We start from the raw sequence: 19,411 nt of genomic DNA, 5'->3' as shown, positions 1-19,411 counted from the left end.
GATCAAGGTCCCAGAGTAGAGTGAAGATGAAAATAGCTGTGAGAGAATACGTCACGTTACTTGGATGTGGCTGCACAGATAGAGTAATCTCTGTCATGTGCCAAGGAACCTGTGATAAGCCCTCTCATAGTCAGATTGGTAATAAGATCAGCTACTTAATTCAAAGTGATTAAAACCAGGATGGACTTCAAACAAACACATCATGTTCATGGGTTTGTGCAAAAAAATATACATATCAGAAAAGTAGAACTTTTCTGGGCTGTCCTGTTACATCACTAGTGCTAAGCACTGCACCCCATAAACAATTCTGGGGCCAAATGTAATGCTGTGCAGCCCACAGACAGGCTGCCTTTCCTAAAGGCAGGATCCCACTTCAAATGTATGTGACAAATACAATTTGCAAAGGGTTACTCACCAGCTGTGAGACCAAAAGGACTTGGTACACTCTGGCCTATTTTTAAGCCAGTGCTGGGGCCAAAGAACGCTATGGTTGTAACCATTCCCACCACCTCCATAGCAGAGCTTGGCCTGTGAATAATGGTACCACTCCTACACCAAAGACATTAATTTCCTGTGAAAAAAACAGTTTGGCTTTGCAACTGTGCTAATGTCTTGCCTTTTGGGCTCTGACTTGCCCAGGTATATGTGCAGGATGAATAGAAAGGCCTAGGCAACCTGACATCACCACACTGGACATCCAAATCGAAGGCAATGTCCTAGCAACAGCTAGAAAAGGATTTGGGATTCTCATCAGGGCATCCCCCAGAGCAGGAAGCACACAGAGATATGGTGGGTACCACTGCCATCAGCAATGGGCAGCAAGGCACGGGCAGACAGAAAGGAAGGGCTGTAGAAGCAGCTATTTTTAAACATTTCTTTTGGTCTGGCACTTTGGTACAAATTATCAATCCATGGCTGCAGCGACAGGACGTGACTGACAGGTCAGTGCCCTGGCTGCAGCAGGGAGTGGTGGAGCGGCTGCATTTAATGGGTTTTCACCTGGAATCGGAAACAAGCAGTGAAAGAGGATTTTCTGTGCCGTGGCTGACATCCAGGATGCCAGGAGCCGCGGTGGATCCGCAGGGATCCTCCGATGACGAATTGTGCTGACAAACGCTGGACGTAATTCTCTCTGGCAAAGCAGATCAGTGGATGTTATCCTTCTTCTATTCTCTTCCCTCAGATGAGGTCAGCAAGAGTTTTTAAGTGTGACAGTGTCCTGCCCAGCTCCCTCACCTGCCTCCACCCCCTCACACGGATCCCCAGGGTTTGCTGTGAACGTTGCTTGGCAGAGAAGTTACAAAGCAAAGCAAGCACAGTTTAGGCATTGTTTCCCTGGCTGAATGGGGGTTCAGAAGAGGCACAACAAAGGGGATGGCTGTTCCTCGCCAGCTTCTTACTCATCGTGGTCATCAGGACAGTTGGTAGCGTGATGTGGTCTCCCTTCCTGCCTCCCCGAGCAGCTTCACAGAGAGGGCTGCGGGGAAGCAAAGCATTTCAGTCCCTGTCTGGTGATTCCCCTCAGTGTGCACAACTGTCTCCATTCCAGCAGCAAACAGCAGCAGTGGGACAACTCCAAGGATAGAGAAATCAGAGCTGTGGCCTGTGAACCCATCAGCAACTAGCATTGCCCACCTGGAGATGCCAGAGTCTGATCTTCCTGATTGAGAGGACAGTGGCTGCAAGAGGGGGAGACACTGGGGCCAAACACACAGAGGAAGAGGGAAATGGTCTCAGGGGGTCAAGGATGGAGCAGATCCCAGTATTTGCTATCAGTAAGGAGGCCTTGTGAGAGAGCAGATCCCAGTAACGCAGCACTTGCTTTCCCAGTGTGTGACTGTACATGTGCATTTTAGGGCCAAGGGACTGCAGGTGCCCAAGGGGAGCCCCTGGTGCAGGGCTGTGGGCAGTGCTGGGCTCACCCCCCACCATGACCATCTATCTCCCTGCTCTTCTGTAGCCTAAACCTGACAGGTGCCTGTCAGAGGGAATGTCTGCAGGCAAATGTCACTCTCTGGAGACATCCGAGAGACAGAAGTTTAGCAGCAAGCACATGTGCACACACGTGTGCTGGCCGAAGGGCAGTGCCAGACCCCAGCCCGAGCCACCCACAGGGGCCAAGAACTGGCACAGGCCAGGCTGGGCCCTGCCAGGGCGGGCACAGGGGTGTGACACCGCCTGCCCCGGCACACGGGGGTGTGACACCGCCTGCCCTGGCACACGGGAGTGTGACACCGCCTGCCCCGGCACGGGTGTAGCCGGGCATTGCCCGTCTGCAGGGGCCGGGTGTCCCACAGCCGCCGGGCACAGGCCCGCTGTGGCCCAGACACCGGGTGCCCTTGACCCATGTGTCCAGGCTCGGGTGTGCCCCGGATCCCGCAGGCTCTGGATCCCATGGCCCCGGGATTCTGCGCCCTTTGCTCTCTGCATCCCTTAGCCCCAGGGCCCCACACCCCATGACACCATGTACCTGTACTCCACACCTTTGGGACCCCAGAAACCCGCACTGCTGGGACCTCATACCCCCGGGAACCGCGATCCTTACACCCCCGGGACCCCACACCCCCATACTTCAGGAACCCCATATCCCTGTGACCTCCCGCTCCTGGAAGCCCCGGTTCCTACCGCCGGGACCCCGCTGCCCGCGGCCCCCGCCCCGCGGCATTCCCGCCCCGCCCCCGCGGGACTCCGAGCCCTCAGCCAAGTTTCTTGGAACTTTGCCTCCCGTGACGCACGCGCCGGCGCCGGGCCCCGTCCTCCCGGCGCAGCCAATGGGCGGGCGGGGCGCCGGGGCGGCGGCCAATCGGCGTTGGCCGGACAGTTCCCCGGTCCTGACCGACCTTCACCGCCCGGGCGGGGGGGCCATAAAAGGGCCCCGCGGCGGCGCGCGGCGCTCCCGCCTCCCGCCCCTCCACTGCGGCGGACACGGCACGGGCGGCACCGCGGGACCGGCGGGGAGGTGAGCGCCGGGAGCGGGGGCAGGGAGACAGGCAGACAGGCCGTTCCCGTGTACCGGGCCCCGTGCACCAGGGATATGGGCGTCCTGTGCACTGCCGGGAGGCCGTTCCCCTGTAGCGGGTCTCCGTGCACGGGAATGAGGGTGTCCAGTGCACCGCGGGGAGGCCGTTTTCCCGTACCGGGTTCCCGTGCGCCAGGGACATGGGCGTCCTGTGCGCTGACGGGAGGCCGTTTCCTTGTACCGGGGACACGGGTGACCCGTGCAGCGGGAGCAGGGACGGAGGGAGGGAGGGAGGGATGGCGATCCCGTGCTCCGGGTGTCTCCTGCACCGGGGTGTCGCTCCGGCTCGCTGTCCCCTGCACCGGCGGGGAGGCGGGCGGGCCAACCCGGCGAGCCCCGGAAGCGGCCCGGGGAGCCCCGGCCGCCGGCACTGACCGCCCGTCCGCTCCCGCAGGTCCGGGCCGATGGTGGGAGGCAGCCCCCGGCGGAGCCCGGCCGCACGCCATGCCCTGGAGCGTCCGCTGGGTCGGCGGCTGCGGCGCCCAGTCCCAGAAGCAGTGCAAGAAATCCTCCTTCGCCTTCTACCAGGCGGTGCGGGACCTGCTGCCCGTCTGGTTCCTGGAGGACATGCGGACCATGGAGGTGTTCCACTGGGAGGACGGGGGCAAGGTGAGCGTGTACTCGCCCTCGGAGGCGCTGCTCTACGCGCTGGTGCACGACCACCAGCCCTACGCCCGGCACCTGCTCACTAAGTTCCCCCAGAGCGCCCTGGCCGTGCCCAGCCAAAGCTTCAGCTGCTGCCAGTCGGCCCCGCACCTGGCCATGGCCGTGCGCTACAACCGCGTCCGGGTGCTCTTCCGAATCCTCAAGGCCATCCAGACCTTGCCCCCGGGGGACAGAGCCGCCCACCTGGACCGCCAGGGCTGCAGCCGCGTGGAGGGCGGCAAAACAGCCCTGCACATGGCCTGCGAACTGGTGCGGCCCGAGTGCCTGCTGCTGCTGCTGGGGCACGGCGCAGCGCCCTGCCTGCGGGACAGCGCCGGGAACACCCCCCTGGACACCCTGCTGCAGCAGATCTCCCACATGCCCGCTGCCAACATGCGTGCCAAGCTCCTCTGCCTCGACTGCCTCTTCTTCTTCGTGCCTCAGGACCTCGAGTTTGCAATGAAACAGCAACTGTTGGACAACCGGCGGCAGTGGCAGGACCTCCTGGGAGAGAACAGGTTCCAGTGCCTGGTGGGCTTAGCTCCTCCATCGCTGTTTGTCGGAGCCATGCGTGTCTTGATCAGGACCATTTCACCTGAGCACTTCCCAGAGGCTCTGGATAATCTGCCTCTGCCTCATTTTCTAAAGCCTTTGGACTTGAAACTGGAGAGCTAGAGGGGTGGTATGAGAGCCTCCTGCTCACCTGACAGAAACAGACTTGTGCTAAAAATGTATCATTATACAAAGCTGCTAATGCAGTGGCCAAGTATCTGTTTTACTGAGAACAGTATTTTTTAAAAGAATTGTATCCGGCACTTTACAATATATTTTATTTAAAGATCCTTGTGGTGAGGTGAGGGCCATGCTGCATTTTATAAAGATGTTCTATGGCATGTACAAATGAGGGTATGGGGAAGAACATATTTGTAAATACATACAAATAAACTAGTGGCAGATGTGATCAAAATACAAAACAAGCAACTGAAAACCCTGGAGTGGCATGTGCCTTGGAAAAGGGTGTGCAGGGTGGGGGAGTATCTTTTTGTTAGGATTTCCCTGTTACATAAGCCTTGTCCTGGAACAGGATGATTCCTTTTTTTACAGCTCTCCTAATACATCTTGGCAGAGATGCTGGGTTTTTTTAAAGGCACAGATGAAAACTTCCTTGTCTTGTACACAAGACCAAAGAGAAGCCAGATACTGTTACAACTTCCCTAAACAAGGCTGCCAAGGATGTGCATGTGAACAAAATGTATTTTAAAATACGCATAAATAACAGTTAGCTTCCTTGTAAAGTTGTCTCTGTTCTCCTTGGAAGGCCAAGGTGTTTGTTGTCAGGCAGAGAGAGATGGAGCACACGTGTTGCTGTGGCCAGAAATGTACCTGCCCTGGCCAGGCTGGACCCTGCAGCCCCTCTGTGCGATTGCTGCAGGCTGAGGAGGTAGCACAGAGCAGGAGGGCCAGCCTGCTGTTCCCAGGGGGATGTAAGGAGGTGTGACAATGGCCCAGGATCCTAGATCATGGCTTTTTCTATGGATTCTGGCCACTCCACTGCCACTCCCATCAATGTGTGATGGCTCAGGTTCAGCTGAGAGCACCACGACAGTCTTGCTGTTCACTCTGGGTGCCAGAGGAGCTTAGATAGCCAAACTTTCCCCAGCTATCCCTTCTGAGATGCTCCAAGGTAGAAACAACATCCTCACAGCTACTCCGGATCAAAAAGCCCTTTAGAGGTAATGTCCTGCTTCCAACACTTTTGTTTTGACCAAGCAAAGGGTACAGCTTCACTCCTTGCCCTGCAGCCTTTACTCTTCAGCATTCTGGGCAGTCCCTGTGTGACTGGCACTGCCCCTGTGTGCTCTGCAGGGAGCTGGGCTGGCTCCATCAGCCCTACAATGATAGTGATCTCCTAGGACACAGCACTGGAGCCTTGGTTCTGTTCTTGGAAGTTGTCATTGAAACTGTAGGGTTTTGTTTCAAGGCTTAAATTCGTAGCCAGGGAGCTGTTTGCCACTTGAACTATTTCAGGACTGCTGTTCACTCTGGGATCATCAAGGAGTTGGTGTGCTTAGGAGAGAAGAGCTATGTTCAAGGCACAAATTTCTTTATTCATTAATTAATTTTGGTTAAGGAACAAAAAAGCCACAAAATGAGGCGCTATAAGCTATTCACGTTTCAGCAGAACAAAGTGGTATTTAATCTAAAATCTCCATATTGCATGCACAATAAAAGATAAGCCATGCTTCTGAAAATGGAGAAGAAACAGAAAGAAGATTGCTATTCTTAGCCTGATAGCACTGAAAATGTTTCCTAGAAGAGAAAATGTTCCTTTTTCCTAAGAAACGAAGCTGATACATGCTCAAACCTATTGCCATGGGAAATTCAAATCCCTTGTTGGAAAACATGGAAAAATTCTAACTGTTCTCTTCAGCTTCCTTGTTGGTTATAAAAATACAGAAATCCAGAGAACTAATCCTAATCTTCCAAACCTAGCCACTTAAAAAAATATCTGTGTTGCTACACTCTTCATTGCAGTATCTGTTCTCCATTGCTTCTGTAACAATGGTGTGGAAACATCTTTCCAAACAGACAAGTAGTAAAGGAGTCAGGTCCAGCTTGCACACGGCAAAGTTTCCAAGGTGAGGTGGGGGAAGAGACAGAGCAGGGGTTGGGACAGAATGTTTATCAGCTCTGCTGACAAAGACATAACGAGATCCAACAGTAGGGGGGAGTTGGTTGGTTGGTTGAACTGGAAAATGCTCCTGCTCCCAAGCTGTGAGGTAATTACACACTGGAACAGCACAACAGGCTGGGCAGGATATCCTACACCTTCAGATGAGCCCTTTGACAAAACACCCTCCCACCAGCTCTGGGTAATTCATTTCAACAAACAGAACTGACCCTCTCAACCCGCTGGGATGGGTGCAAAGCCAGCCGCCTGCTGTGCCCTGTTTTCCTGTGACAGGATCACACTTGGGGCTGAGCCCACGCTGGGATGGCTCTGCCCAGGGTCACCAACAGCCCTGGCTGTGTGTGGCTTGTTGAGGTCTGCCATGCTTAATCTGGAGAGGAACTGGGGGCAAAACAACCAGTGAGCACATGGATCACTCACCCAGCTGGGTCCAGGCTTGTTTTTCAGACAGAGTCACAGCTTGGAAAAAAGGCTGGGGCTTCTTGGCATTGGGAACAGAAGTCTTTTGTTTATAGACCAAGCAATAGCAGCATCATCTTTCCTCAGACTGACCTGCCAGCACATCTCTGTCTCCGGTCATCTTTAGGGCACAGTGGAATGCAGGCTCCACAGCTCAATCAGTTTTCCATCTCCTTCCTTTGGAGAAGGCTACCAACAAAAATACCAAGAAGTGCCAGCTGCATCACCACTGACAAGCTTAAAAAAGCAAACACGGACAGTGATTATGTCATTGCAGAAGAGAACTGTAGTGCTAGAGCCAGGAAGCTGGCCACAAAGGTGTGGGAAAGATTCACAAAGTCCTAACACCATGGGAGCAGAGGGGTAAGGAGATAAAACTTAAAAGCTTGTCTTACCTGCACATGTTAATGTTGTCGCATATGGCAAATTACTCATCCATAGGAAATGCTTTCCAAAAGTGTGCAAGATGGTAGATAGAACCAGCATTCCTGAAAAGCTTGGTTACAGTCAGTCCCCTAAAAAACTACCTTCTGCCAGGAGACAGTGATGAAATCTAATAAATATGTCCCATGGGTTGCTCAAGCACGTTCAAACCAAAATATTCATATACTCCCCACCTTGTAGTACAAAGTGGTTTTATTTGCAGTGACAGTGATTGAAACATTTTCATTCAGAAAGCAAGGGGAGGGAGGAAGTACTGAGTTAGTTTTGACTCTGCAACTGACTCCTCTGCAGTTCCCAAAGTTTAGCCTGCCTAGAGTCTGCTGAAGGAGATGAGGTCCATTGTAATTTTGGGTAACTTGTTTAAAAGATGGGTTTGTGCTCTTTAACAGTCTTCTTTTACCCTGGCACAGAGGCAAGGAAAGAGAGAGACTAGAAAGGGGCCAGGGTGCCAGGTTTGTTTCCTAATTTCCTATTTGTCCTATGTCTGGTGTCCAAGCCATATGGGTTTTTGATTTGCAGTATAAGAAATCTACTGACATCAGCAGATCCTTGTGCATTGCATCATCCCATTCAAGCAAACAAGGCACTTGTGCCATGTGCTTAATATTTAAAGAGCACTGTAAATCCTTGCAAACCAAGTTTCATAAGATCTAAGTTAATAACAGGACTTCCATCCCTGCCTGGTGTCAGCACATGTCTGAGGCTACATCACCATTAATTCCCAGGCTGGCTGCAGTGGTCTCTCCTCCTCCACCTGTAATGTGTGAAAAGGAGGTTCTGCTTATGACTTGCTCAGACCACATAAAATTGTCCTCTCTTACCAAGAATCTCCCCTGTGGTGCTGCAAGGCTGCTGCTTGCACTGATTTACTCCTGCCCTTCCCACCACACAGGAACAGGAGCATGTGGAGCACAAGAGTGGAAGGAGCTGAGCTCCCCCACAAAACCTAACTCAGCAGGAAACACAAATACAGTTTGCAAAAACATCAGAGATCCCTCCCTGCTGCTACAAGAAATGGAACCAAGTTCAGCTGGGGTACAAAGATTGCCCCCACTTGCCCTGATAACCTCTGAAATGACCAGTATCTGTTTGCCCAGTGGTTTAGTTGATAAATGAAAAAAAAAACACAAACACATAAATCAACAAAGCTAATTTCAGAAGCCTCAAAGAGAAACTCATCATGTTTAGGAATTACTGCTAAAGCCAGGAGAGCCTGGGTATCTAATGACCCAGGCCAGCAGTTCTTACATTGAACTTATCACATCTGATTGATTTACAGTATCTGTTTTAAATCCAACTTTACTTTATTGATTTTTTAACTGTGGTGCATCCAAGGCTCTCTGAAGAACCTGTAGCTGAGCCAAACAAAGGTCCCATCCAGCTAACCTTGATTTCTCATGTGTCCCTAAACCCCAAAACATCCCCTGCCATCAACCCTGCCTCCTTATTCTGTAAGAAAAAATATCCTTTTCCTAATACAAATGTGAGAGTTGACCAAAATGGATCTGAATCAGCAAAGAGAAAGGCAGAGACAATTCATAGAAGCAAGGAAGGCAGAGAGGGACTTTGATCTGTCCCACACTTCAGCTTTCTGAGCAAGGTTTTTAGCAAGTCTGAGCCAGTAATTCAGGATCCTGTGTGAGCTCCAGACCCTCCAGCCATTGTAAGGTTACATTCCCTGTACTGCCAATCTAATGGGAAGCAGAACAAATCAACACTTCTTCTTCAGGAAAGCAAATAAGGCCTGAAAAGCTCAATTCCCCAGTTCAGGAGCCATGGCAAGACACCTGCATGTCTGGGATGTGAGGGGTGACCATGGACCAGTCTCCCCCTCCCTGTGCTCCCCAGCTGAGGCAAACACAGGGGCAATACATTCCATGGACCTCAACAGGGAGATGAACAATTAATGCTACACAAGTCCTTCCCCAGGAAAGAGGAAAGCAGTGGAAAGAGGTCAAGGGGGAGAGAGACTTCCAGGCAGAAAGGACTTGGAGAAGCCAGGACAGGGAGCAGCTTCCAGCTCCAAGGAGGGCAGCACCTTCCCTGCACAGTGTGCTGAGTGCCACAGCTGCTCTGCCACAGTCTCATGGCTCTGAGGGCACATGGGCTGATGGGCTGTGCTCCCAGCAGTGGCCAGGCTGGGTACACAGACCTTGACTCTCTTTGGAAAACTGGGCAGCCCCATCTTCTCTCTCAGCCAGCAAAGCAACTTTGCCCAAAATCGTCCCTCTGCTCCTTTGTTCCAGTCCCAGTGGTAATTACTGTTTTGATGTAAGGAGTGGTTTTTGTCATCATGCTCTTAATATTCAGGCTTTATTTTATAATCATTAGGGGTTTTTCTTTTTAGTCGTGCAAGTAAATTGCAATAAACACATACTACATCACACTCCTAGTTTTAATGTGAAGTCATTTTCCTGACAATGTTTGAGGCAGCATTTTAGAGCAAAGGCTAAAAGGATAAGTAATTTCTAACTCACAGTAAGAGAGAGAATGAAATCTCTTGAGGAGCTCAGTTTCTGAACATGCTTTCCTCTAAAACCATCTGCTAGTGCTCTCCTGCTCTCTCCCACTCCTGCAATAGGGACAGCTATTGATGGTTAGTGACTCAAAGTGACAAGGCAGAGGGATGCAGACTCTCACACTGATTTCATGCTAATGCCATGCTCTCTCAGGGCTGTGGCCAAAGGCAGGCTGGATAAAATTCCCCAGCTGATAAAGGAGGTGATCTGAACAACAGCTTGTCCACTTTTTCTGTGAGGAGAGGGGCACATCACTTCTGGTAACATCTGCAGGCTCTCCCAGCAGGACCAGGACTGGGACCTTAAGGGCCCCAGAGCTCAGGAAAACTGCTGAAAGCACGGTAGGGCCAGAGAACCATGGCAGAGCTCCCAGTTCTTTGGGAAAAACACTCTCATGCCACTGGGAAGAATGTGGCACTCCCTTGGGTTTGCCTGCTCGTTCAGATGCCCAAGGTTTGACTCAGCTTTGCTGCTGCCTCATTTTCCCCACCAACATTTGTGGTTAGACCACAAATGCCCTGACAGAAAAACACCTTCTGAGACAGCCCTGAGCTAAGAGCTGCTGGGAGAGCAGAGCAGGTGAGTCACTCACCGAGTCACTCAGCAGGTAGAATATTTTGAAGGATAAAACCAGGTAATTTCCTTCAAAGTGAAATGCCAGCTACACATCACCCAGGCTGCCTTCACTGTGGAGAACATCAGGTGAGGTGTTGGAGCTCTGTACAACAGCCAGGCTAGAGACAAGCAATTCACATCCAGCATTATCCTCCCAACCTTCATGACAGGCCAGCAAGCTACCATCCCATCAGCCAGGGCTGTGGTATCAAGCTCTAGGTGAAAGACTCAAGGTGTAATTCCTCATAATCCTTTGCTCCAGTCAGTCTGGTCTCTATGAGACCATAATTCTTCCTGAGAGTCGCCACCCCAGACTGGGTGTGCAGAGACAGGCACTCCACCCTCCACTCTTTCTGTCAGCAATAAAGTCCTCCCTCCAGCACAGCCTGTCCCCAGACTCTTGTCTGCCACTGAGCCCTTCCAGCCCTGCTCTCAGGATGCACAGGAAGCTCACTACCAGCAGGGCAATGGGCAAAGAGCATCCAAGCTGTCCCTCACTGTTCAAGAGCCTGGGTGAGCCCCAGCTCCTCAGTGAGGATACTGGTTTGTCAGAATGTCCTTTCTGAAATCCAGGTGCTTCCAGCTGTTTGCAGTAACCTTGATGTGAACACATCAATATCAGAGGGAAACAAAGTGAGATCAGGCCCCTATGGAAGCACAGAGCAGGAGGCACCTGGGGCTTGGGGAACACAGCATGGGCAGGCACTGGGGCCAAGCACCACAACACTTGTATCATGAATGTAGTGAGAACCTGAGTCCCTTTGGTACCACATGGCATCAGCTGTGCTTACTCACAGGCTTAGACATGACTGTGGTACTGAGCCCCTGCCCACATGATGAGCAGCCAACCCACAGCACATCTCCTTTTGCCAGTTCAGAGAGATATAGAGCAGTTAAATTCCAGATTGTGAGGTCAAGCTTTTCCAGACTAACATCAGCAAACATTCTTATCAGTAATATCTGCAAATATTCTTATCACCAGAGGTCTCTGGCTCAGTATTGCCCTGCCGTGGCCACCACAGCAGCCTTTAACTCTTTAACTCCTCAAGTCTCCCAGGCCCCCACAACACAAGGCAGACAGCAGCAGACCTTGCCCTGCAGCAGTCCATGCTGCAGCTGCAAACACCATTTTTGCTGGTACCAGCCCAGGGTTGTCAGGCAGGTGTTTCTACTGCACAGCTGAGCCCCATGGGGCTAAAGAAGAACCAAAATGCTCTGCTCTAACAGCACGACTCTCACGTGTTCCCATCCTCTTTCCACTTCAGCTGAATGATGGGGGAGGAAAAATGGGGAACAAATTACTCTGCTAGCCCTGACAGTGAGGGAGTAATTTTCCAAGCTAGAGCCAAACAGAAGAGGGAAGAACTGACACAGAGCTTGGCTCTGCCCACCTCCAGCTCAGAAAGAAAAGCTCTGCTGAGCAAATGCTGTGCCTTTCAGAGGGTGCTAAGCAGCACTGAGTGCTCACTCTGGGAGGTAATAAGTCTCAGCTGGTAGACTGGATCTGCATCTATTCACCTTTTCAGCATTTGCAGTTCATGCATGGGAAGTGGCACTGTGCTGTACCAAACCAAGGACACAGAGCTGAGAGGGTATTCGGAAGTCTTTTGTTCCAGAATCAAAAGAAGCCTTTCCTGCCTCCTACTTGGGATTTGATGCTTTAGAAACTGGTTGCTCAGATACCAAACAAATCTTGTGTAGATTCCCTTTTAAAACAAAAGCATAGAAATTTATGTAATCAAATCCCTGCTTTGGACTGTGACCTTACCAGGCCCTATTCATTAACTGGACTACACTGAAGCTTTACTCAGATCCAAACCTGACACTGGTGCAGCTCACATAGGATACACCCTTGCTGATGGGACACATACCAAACCTGCTGTTTTAATCCCATGATGACCACAGGTGACCTTGACATTAAATACAGTGTGGCAGAAAGACATGTCCCACTTATCTCTGTTAGCTGCCATCTGTGAAGACAAAAGCAAGTTTGGCTATCCAAGCCAATGAATTTTAGCTCAGCTGGCAGAAGGGCTGCACCCCCTGTGACAGCAAGTCTTGAGCTCTGACCCTAAAGAAAACCCATGTTCTTTGTGGTATCAAAACATGAAACTAGCACAGAGCTCCTGGCATTTCCACCTGCCTTCCTAGCTCCCAAGCCTCTGCCAGAGAGCTCTTTATGGGTTAATGGGAAAACACAGCTCTACTGGTCTGTGGCTCACTTTCCTGTTGCTGTAGGATGTGTCTGCCCATCATGCTACTGTCAAGCCCACACCCTCAGTGTAAGCTCAATGCCTGACATCCTGCTGAGCTGGGTAGTGAGGGTCACCTCACTCAGCTCACTCTGGTTTGCTCCTTTCTGAGCAGCCTTTGGGAACTGCCTCAGCAGCAAACCTTCAATTCCTCTTTCCTGTTTGCCTGCTCTCCTTCTCCATCTGCCTTTAGGTGAAGGTAAGTTTACTGCTGATTTACCACAATAAATACATGAGATGGCTGGGTTTGGGGAAAATGACCAGGTAATAAATAAAAGGGACAGCTCAGGTCTGTTGAAGTCAAAGACTGACACTACACATCAGCATCCACCTGTGGAGGGATCACCTCTGTGGAGAAAGACTATTGGAACCAGCACCTAGAGTTTAACAAAAATATATTTACTACACAAGTCTAACCATTTGCCTTTTACAAGTCCCCCATATTGTTGTAATGTCAAATCATCAGTGGTCAAAGGAATATTTCTTATTTTTGTTCGTGACATTCTGATTCTGAAAATAAAAAAGACCAACCCAACCCCCAGATATATTACATTTCTTACAGGTGATGTCACATGTTATGAGCCTGCTGGTGGCATTGCTTTTTTGCCTCTTCTATAATAAAAAGCACTGTTTTCACACAGGCCATCAATAAGCCCTGAACGTTCTCATGGATAAGAGAAGTGCTGGAGGACTGATGTGCAAAACTGCTGTGTGTTCACAGCACCAAATGACTGTACAGGCCATTCACTGATGAGCTGGACACAGTGATCTTTGTGGGTCTCTTCCAACTCATAATATTCTGTGATTCTGTGAAAATGACATCAAGGAAGATGCACTCATTCTTCACCTTCAGAATTCCTGACTTTCTGCAAACATCATTCAGATCTAGCAAGCAGAACATGAGGGACATAAAAGTACTTTAAGAAGTGAAAACAAGGCGATATCACCTACATAAAAGAATCAAGCAAAGCAACAGAACATTAAATGGCTCTGACAGATAGATGTTCTTATTCTTTTATCTAATTATAGACTTTGGTCCCTTTGTCCAGTGTTAAATGCTTCATGGAATGGAACTGCAACCATTTTCTGACAACAGCACAACCTAATAAGTCTTATGATAAGGAAATGCTTACTGGCATTAAGCTTGTTTCTTCTTTCCTCATTCATCTTCCACAGGTCAGAATTACTCTCTTCAACAGTCCCTGAAATCATCATTTTACTTCTGCTCACCCTAGCAACCACAGATTAAGGCAGGTATTCTTTCAAGGCTCTTCCACTCCCATCCCTGCCCCCTTCCCAAGTGGGAGCATTATCTCTGCTCATACTGGTTTGTCAGAATGTCCTGTCTGAAATCCAGGTGCTTCCAGCTGTTTGCAGTAACCTTGATGTGAACACATCAATATCAGAGGGAAACAAAGTCACATTAGCACTGTGCAATGCAATGCAAAAGGCTTCCCCCCAAACCAGGAACAAGGCTGCAAATATTACACAGAACTACTACCACAGGCCTCCTGTGACTTGACTATCTTTTGAAAAGATATGCTCCTATTTCCCAACCAGTGGCACAAAATGGCTTCCAAAGATACTCCTTATCTGTGTGGACTACAGCAGAGACATTGGGATAAAGAGAGGGGAAAAAAAAAATGGTTCCTTCCCCAAGCGTCATCCGTATTAAAATTTTACGAGTCACTGCCGAAGAAGAAAGACTATCACATTATAGAAAGAAGATCCACTTGTTTTGCAAAATCACTTGCTTGGGATGGCTTCCAAAAACATCTTACTTGGCTGAACATAAGCAGAGTTGCCTCCAGAGATGTTATATAGCAAAACCTTATAGGCAAAGCCTACCAATAATATTCCTGAAGCCTATCCAGGGTCCATTGCAGTGAAAGCTTTGCCATGAATACGACTAAATATTCCAGTATTCCCTACTTGCCTGGCTGTGCTTTCACAAGGTATTTTTTTCAAAATAGTAAAAAAAAATGGTTTTGTTTTTCCCCTAGTCAGCGTGGTTATAACTGTGGCCAGTATTTCCTGGGCTTTACATGACAACTGAATTCAGATACTCTTAATCTTAATCGGGAAAACAGCTGAATATAAGTCAAGAGATCAACAATATCAGTGCTAATAAAGTCAGATTTCTTTTACTTTTTGGAGTGAAAGCAATGCTCATATTCCCACTGCAGCAGTGTTTCCGGAGCAGTGATTCTCCAAGACGCTTCATCAGGCACTGTCAAGTGGACCACATATGTTTACAGAAGCATACAACTTCTGTGGTGCTTTCTATTAAAAACTAGATGGAAAAAGTGCAGGAAAATCTAAAAGGAAGTTTTAAGTGGTGACCCAGGTCAACCCACTCAAGAATTTGGGAATAGCTATTTTAAATCTGCTCACTCTGAACAAGCTGTACTTGTAAAACTGAGAGTAACAAAAAGTAAGAATCCTGAATGCAAAATGCAAGCAGGGTAATACTTTGCAAATCATCTGGGTGAGAGGCCTAATTGTTGAGTCCCTTAGACACTGAATTTTAAAAGTACCCATCTCAAGGTCAGAGATGGGTACTTGTGGAGAATCACTGTCACTCAATGTCCTAAAATAATCATAGATGGTAGATACAATACAGGCTGTGCTGCTCCCCTCAACATTTAACTTTTAAAATTAAAAACTGCATGAAATTTGGTGAAATTCACCCTAAGAGAGCATGAACAAAGTTGTATTGTAATGACAACTTATCAGGGATGAAATTTGTGTCTCTTGTGCTGATGTGTTCCACTCTGGCTGACTTTGGGAACTCTAGCAGGGAACCTCAGACTTAAAGCAAGAATCCTTAGAAACAGACCTAAAAAACCACCCATTTGTCCAGGTCTGCAAAAGATTCCTCTTATTCCCCACAGAGGCTGGCAGAACTCAGGAGGCAGGGAAACCTGTGTAGGTGATGAGCCTGCCCATGCTGCCCAGAACAAATGTGCTGAGGGAGACTCTGGAGTCTGCTCTCTTGGCAGTGCAGTTCTGCAGAGACATTGTTATTCCTGAGGTCCCTGAAGCTGACAGCAAATAGATGCCAATCTCCTTCTAAAAGTGGCTCTGAGAAATCACTGGCTGTATGATTGTGACACTCAGGGACTGAATGAAGCATGGCCTTTTTAGTGAAAGCTGAGCTCACCTTGCTGGGTGTGCTTTAAAACTCATCTGGAAAAATATGGCATGTTTTATCCATTTAAGAAAAAAACCCAAACATCTGTTACCTTCCACCTCAAAAGTCTTCTATTAAAATCAGGTTCAAGAAGTCACTACATTTCAAGCAGCCAGCAATGGTGAAAAACATACTGCAGAAGACTAAGGACAAGGTTAAAGCTGACACAAAACCCAGCTGGTTTAAGCTCTGTGTTTTTATTAAAACTGAAGTTAAAGTAGAAGGAGCTGCTTCACTACAACCCTGGGCCTCAACTCCCATCCTACAGCAATTAGAAATGGCAACATGGGGGGAAGGAAAGAAGGTGCCATACACAACACTCAATTGCCTGTGGTTTCCTCAAAGGATTTGCTCTACATGGGCATCATGTAAACACATGAAAGGACAGGAGAAAGATCTCCCCACTAAGCAAAGAACAGTATGAAAAGCCATCAGCAGGCCTTAAAAGCAGGGAGATTCAGCTCCCCAATGCATCCATTCTGAGCAGAGACAAACATGAGTAGAGACAAACACACGTTTCAGATTTTTTTGTTGCTGTTTTAAACAGGCCCCATGTTGGCAGTATTTTAAGTAACCAGCTAACGAGACCTGAAGCCCAACAGATCTCCTACACAAGTACCTATGGCATCAATGTTAATATTTAACAAGGTCAGCATTATTATTATAGCAATTACAAAGACAACCAACAGTGCTAAACATGTTATTTCAAAGTGTTACACTGATCATTTACCATGCTCTCCTTAACTTAAAAGGTCTGACTTTCCCCACAGCTCCATGGAACAAAGTGCAGGTCCATTGCTTCACATGTTTTTGTCCCCAGTTTGGAGTGCTGGGTGTGGCTCACAGAAGGAACAGACCCTCGGCCATCTGTTAAGGCACAAAACGGATTTAGCAAGACAAGCGTGGGAGCTGAGCAAGTAAAATCTCAGTCATTCTAGCAATTACCCTACTTACTTTGCACTTCCCATGATCAGCTGGCTGGTCTGTTCCCTAGAACAATCAGGGATTGTGGGGTTTCTTGCTGGCAGTTGCAGTTTTTCCCCTGCAGCTCAAGCAAATTCATTCTCTATGGTACATCCCCCTGCTCTGTAGGGAGGCACATGTGCCAGGAATTCTGCTGGGGGCTTCCCTGGAACTTTCCTCCCAGCCTCGTATTTTTTTTCTGGGAGAGATCTACTTAGCTTGATCTTTCATCTGACCCAACAGAGCTTAGCTAAATTCATCCAGCCCACAATTAGGGAAAAATACAGCAGCATGGAGTCATCTGTTGAGTGTTCTCATGACTCCTCAGCAAGGAGTCATCTGTTGAGTATTCTCATTTCATGCTTCAAGAGATGTTAACACCTGTGTCACTTCTCCATCCCATACACAAGATACCTCTGCACACCCTTAACAGCAGAGAGCTCTCAGCAAAGGCTCCCCACACTGATTAGACAGCAGGTCCACTGAATACAAATAAAGCACAGTCACTTGTGCAAAGCCAAGATGGTAAGTACAAGACATTAATAAAATTCTGTACACATCTTTAGGTACATTTTCTCTGGATATGAGATTCAAAACACAAGTGTTGTAAATGGAAGTCTCCTTCCTTTATCTGCTCTAAGTGTATCTCAGCTGAGGTTATGAGAAAAGTGTGTTAAAATGGAAAAACCAGTCACTGGTTTCTTCAGTATCAGAAATAGTGAATAATGTTTGAAAGATTAATTCATAACTGCAGCTCCACTCAGTGAAATTCAGCTGTGTACTATTCAATTCCTCTATCAGGATCACAGGCTATAAAAATCCCTGTATTTAGAAGTAATTTCTGAGGGCCAAAATGGAAAGGGCATTTTTCAATTTGGAAGATTTAGTACATTTTTGGTATCTTATTATCATTGTTATCAGCTTTTACAGAACAGAAATCAAAGCTTTTATGTAAGTACATATAAAAAGTCCACCATCCATAAGAACACAAAGATTCTCAAACAGATCTTTACTTTTTCTATGCTTTTTTTCTTCCACTAGCACCAAGAAGGATTTTAACCTTATAGCTAATACAACAATCTGATAGATATATTTAAATAGATTTCAAGTCAGGCAGACTCAAAGACCAAAGGAGTCATCATGGTAATTTCACTCAGCTGCTAGTGTGATACCAGCCACAGAACATTCTAAAACATTTCCTGCACTAAACCCAAACCTCACTTCCCATCTCAATTTCAAGCAGTGAGAAATCCATAACTGATAAACCCAGATATTGCTATAGCAGACTAGGGAGATAATTTCATTCATCCAGACATTTTAATCTTTATTGGTAGAGCTCTGGTTGTAGTAATTCACAAAAGATAATGACTGCAACTCAACTTTCGCTTTCCAGTACTTAAAATCCAGTCCTATATATTACAAGTTCTCTTCTGTCCTGATGTGAGATGGTTAACTACAATAACTCATTATCAAAATATCAGGGTGATCTACCTTGTTTGGCACAGGATTCATCAGTCTTTTCCAGCTACTTGCCATTAAAATACTGTTTCCAACATGTAACCTTGGCTTTCAGGAAGGCTACAAGAGGAATAACAGCTGGAAATACAGCTGGAAACCCTCAATCCAGTCTTACCTCTCTACTCCTGACAGTAGGGATGGGATGTAGACAGGGCCAGTTAGTGTAAAATCTGGACACCTGAGAATTTACACCAAAGTAATGAGAACTCCATACCTTCATAAACAATTTATGCTTCACTAATTGCTAATTGACCAGGATAAGCCATAGGCATACAAGCACTTGAATGTCAAGCCTTTATACTCAGAACAGCATTTACTGAAAAGGTATATCAAGGTTGTTCCTTGAAATCTACCCAGAACTGGCTGAAACAACTAGCAAAAGCTCCCTCAGTAAAGGGAGTTCCAAGAGAAAAGCAAAATATAAACCAGAATGTCACACAAGTCTGAAATAACCCACAAGTGCTTTTGAAATGCTTGGCAGAACTCATCTATTGAAAAGTAATGTAGGGCAGTTATGGGGTTCTGACGTTCACAGGTGTGTGGGAAGAAGGGAGGATCCTGGTCTATTCCATCAGACACTCTTGGAACAGGTAATGGAGACTGAAGACTTGTGAAACTTTGTGCTGCAGAAATAAAGCTATGTTTAGACAATGACCCAAGTTCATAATTAAGAGCTTCTCATTGTAATTTTCCTCATAGTAGCACTGTTTCACATCAACAGTTCTACTACCTTACCTAAGGAATTAGTATATTTTCTTTGACACTTGTTAGTGAAAGACTTTCTCTGTACCATTTAACATGATCCTATCCATTTTTATTGCTGTGAGACAAAGAAAACCAGGAGTTTCTCATCTGTCTAAGATAGCTGGTTTCACAACAACTCATCACAGACATCTTCCTTAAGCTGTGACATCAGGATTACTCCTGCACAATAGCAAGGAGCCAGTGCTGTGAGGAGACTACTATTTCCCTGCAGGAGTCAGAGAAGCAGCTGAACCAGTTTGTCAAGATAAAAGCTATGATAATTAGCAAGGACACTGCCATCTGAATCTGAACACGATTCCTGGGGCTGGAAGTGTGTTTAAGAGTCAG

The 19,411-nt window shown here is 47.8% G+C and overlaps 1 protein-coding gene across 1 annotated transcript; it reads left to right on the top strand.

Moving 5' to 3' along the window:
* Positions 1 to 2,882: 2,882 nt before the first annotated feature.
* On the top strand, positions 2,883 to 4,627 carry ANKRD9 (ankyrin repeat domain 9). Its single transcript, XM_030949704.1, has 2 exons — positions 2,883 to 2,959; positions 3,414 to 4,627. The coding sequence occupies exon 2, from the start codon at positions 3,464 to 3,466 to the stop codon at positions 4,337 to 4,339; it is 876 nt and encodes a 291-aa protein (XP_030805564.1). The 5' UTR covers positions 2,883 to 2,959; positions 3,414 to 3,463; the 3' UTR covers positions 4,340 to 4,627.
* Positions 4,628 to 19,411: the final 14,784 nt, after the last annotated feature.

This window comes from Camarhynchus parvulus, chromosome 5 (genome assembly GCF_901933205.1).
Source record: "Camarhynchus parvulus chromosome 5, STF_HiC, whole genome shotgun sequence".
Classification (NCBI taxonomy): Eukaryota; Metazoa; Chordata; class Aves; order Passeriformes; family Thraupidae; genus Camarhynchus; species Camarhynchus parvulus.
This window is presented reverse-complemented; position numbering and strand designations above follow the sequence as displayed.

Coding starts and splice junctions, on each gene's coding strand:
- ANKRD9 (XM_030949704.1), top strand. CDS start 3,464: ATGCCCTGGAGCGTCCGCTGGGTCGGCGGCTGCGGCGCCCAGTCCCAG.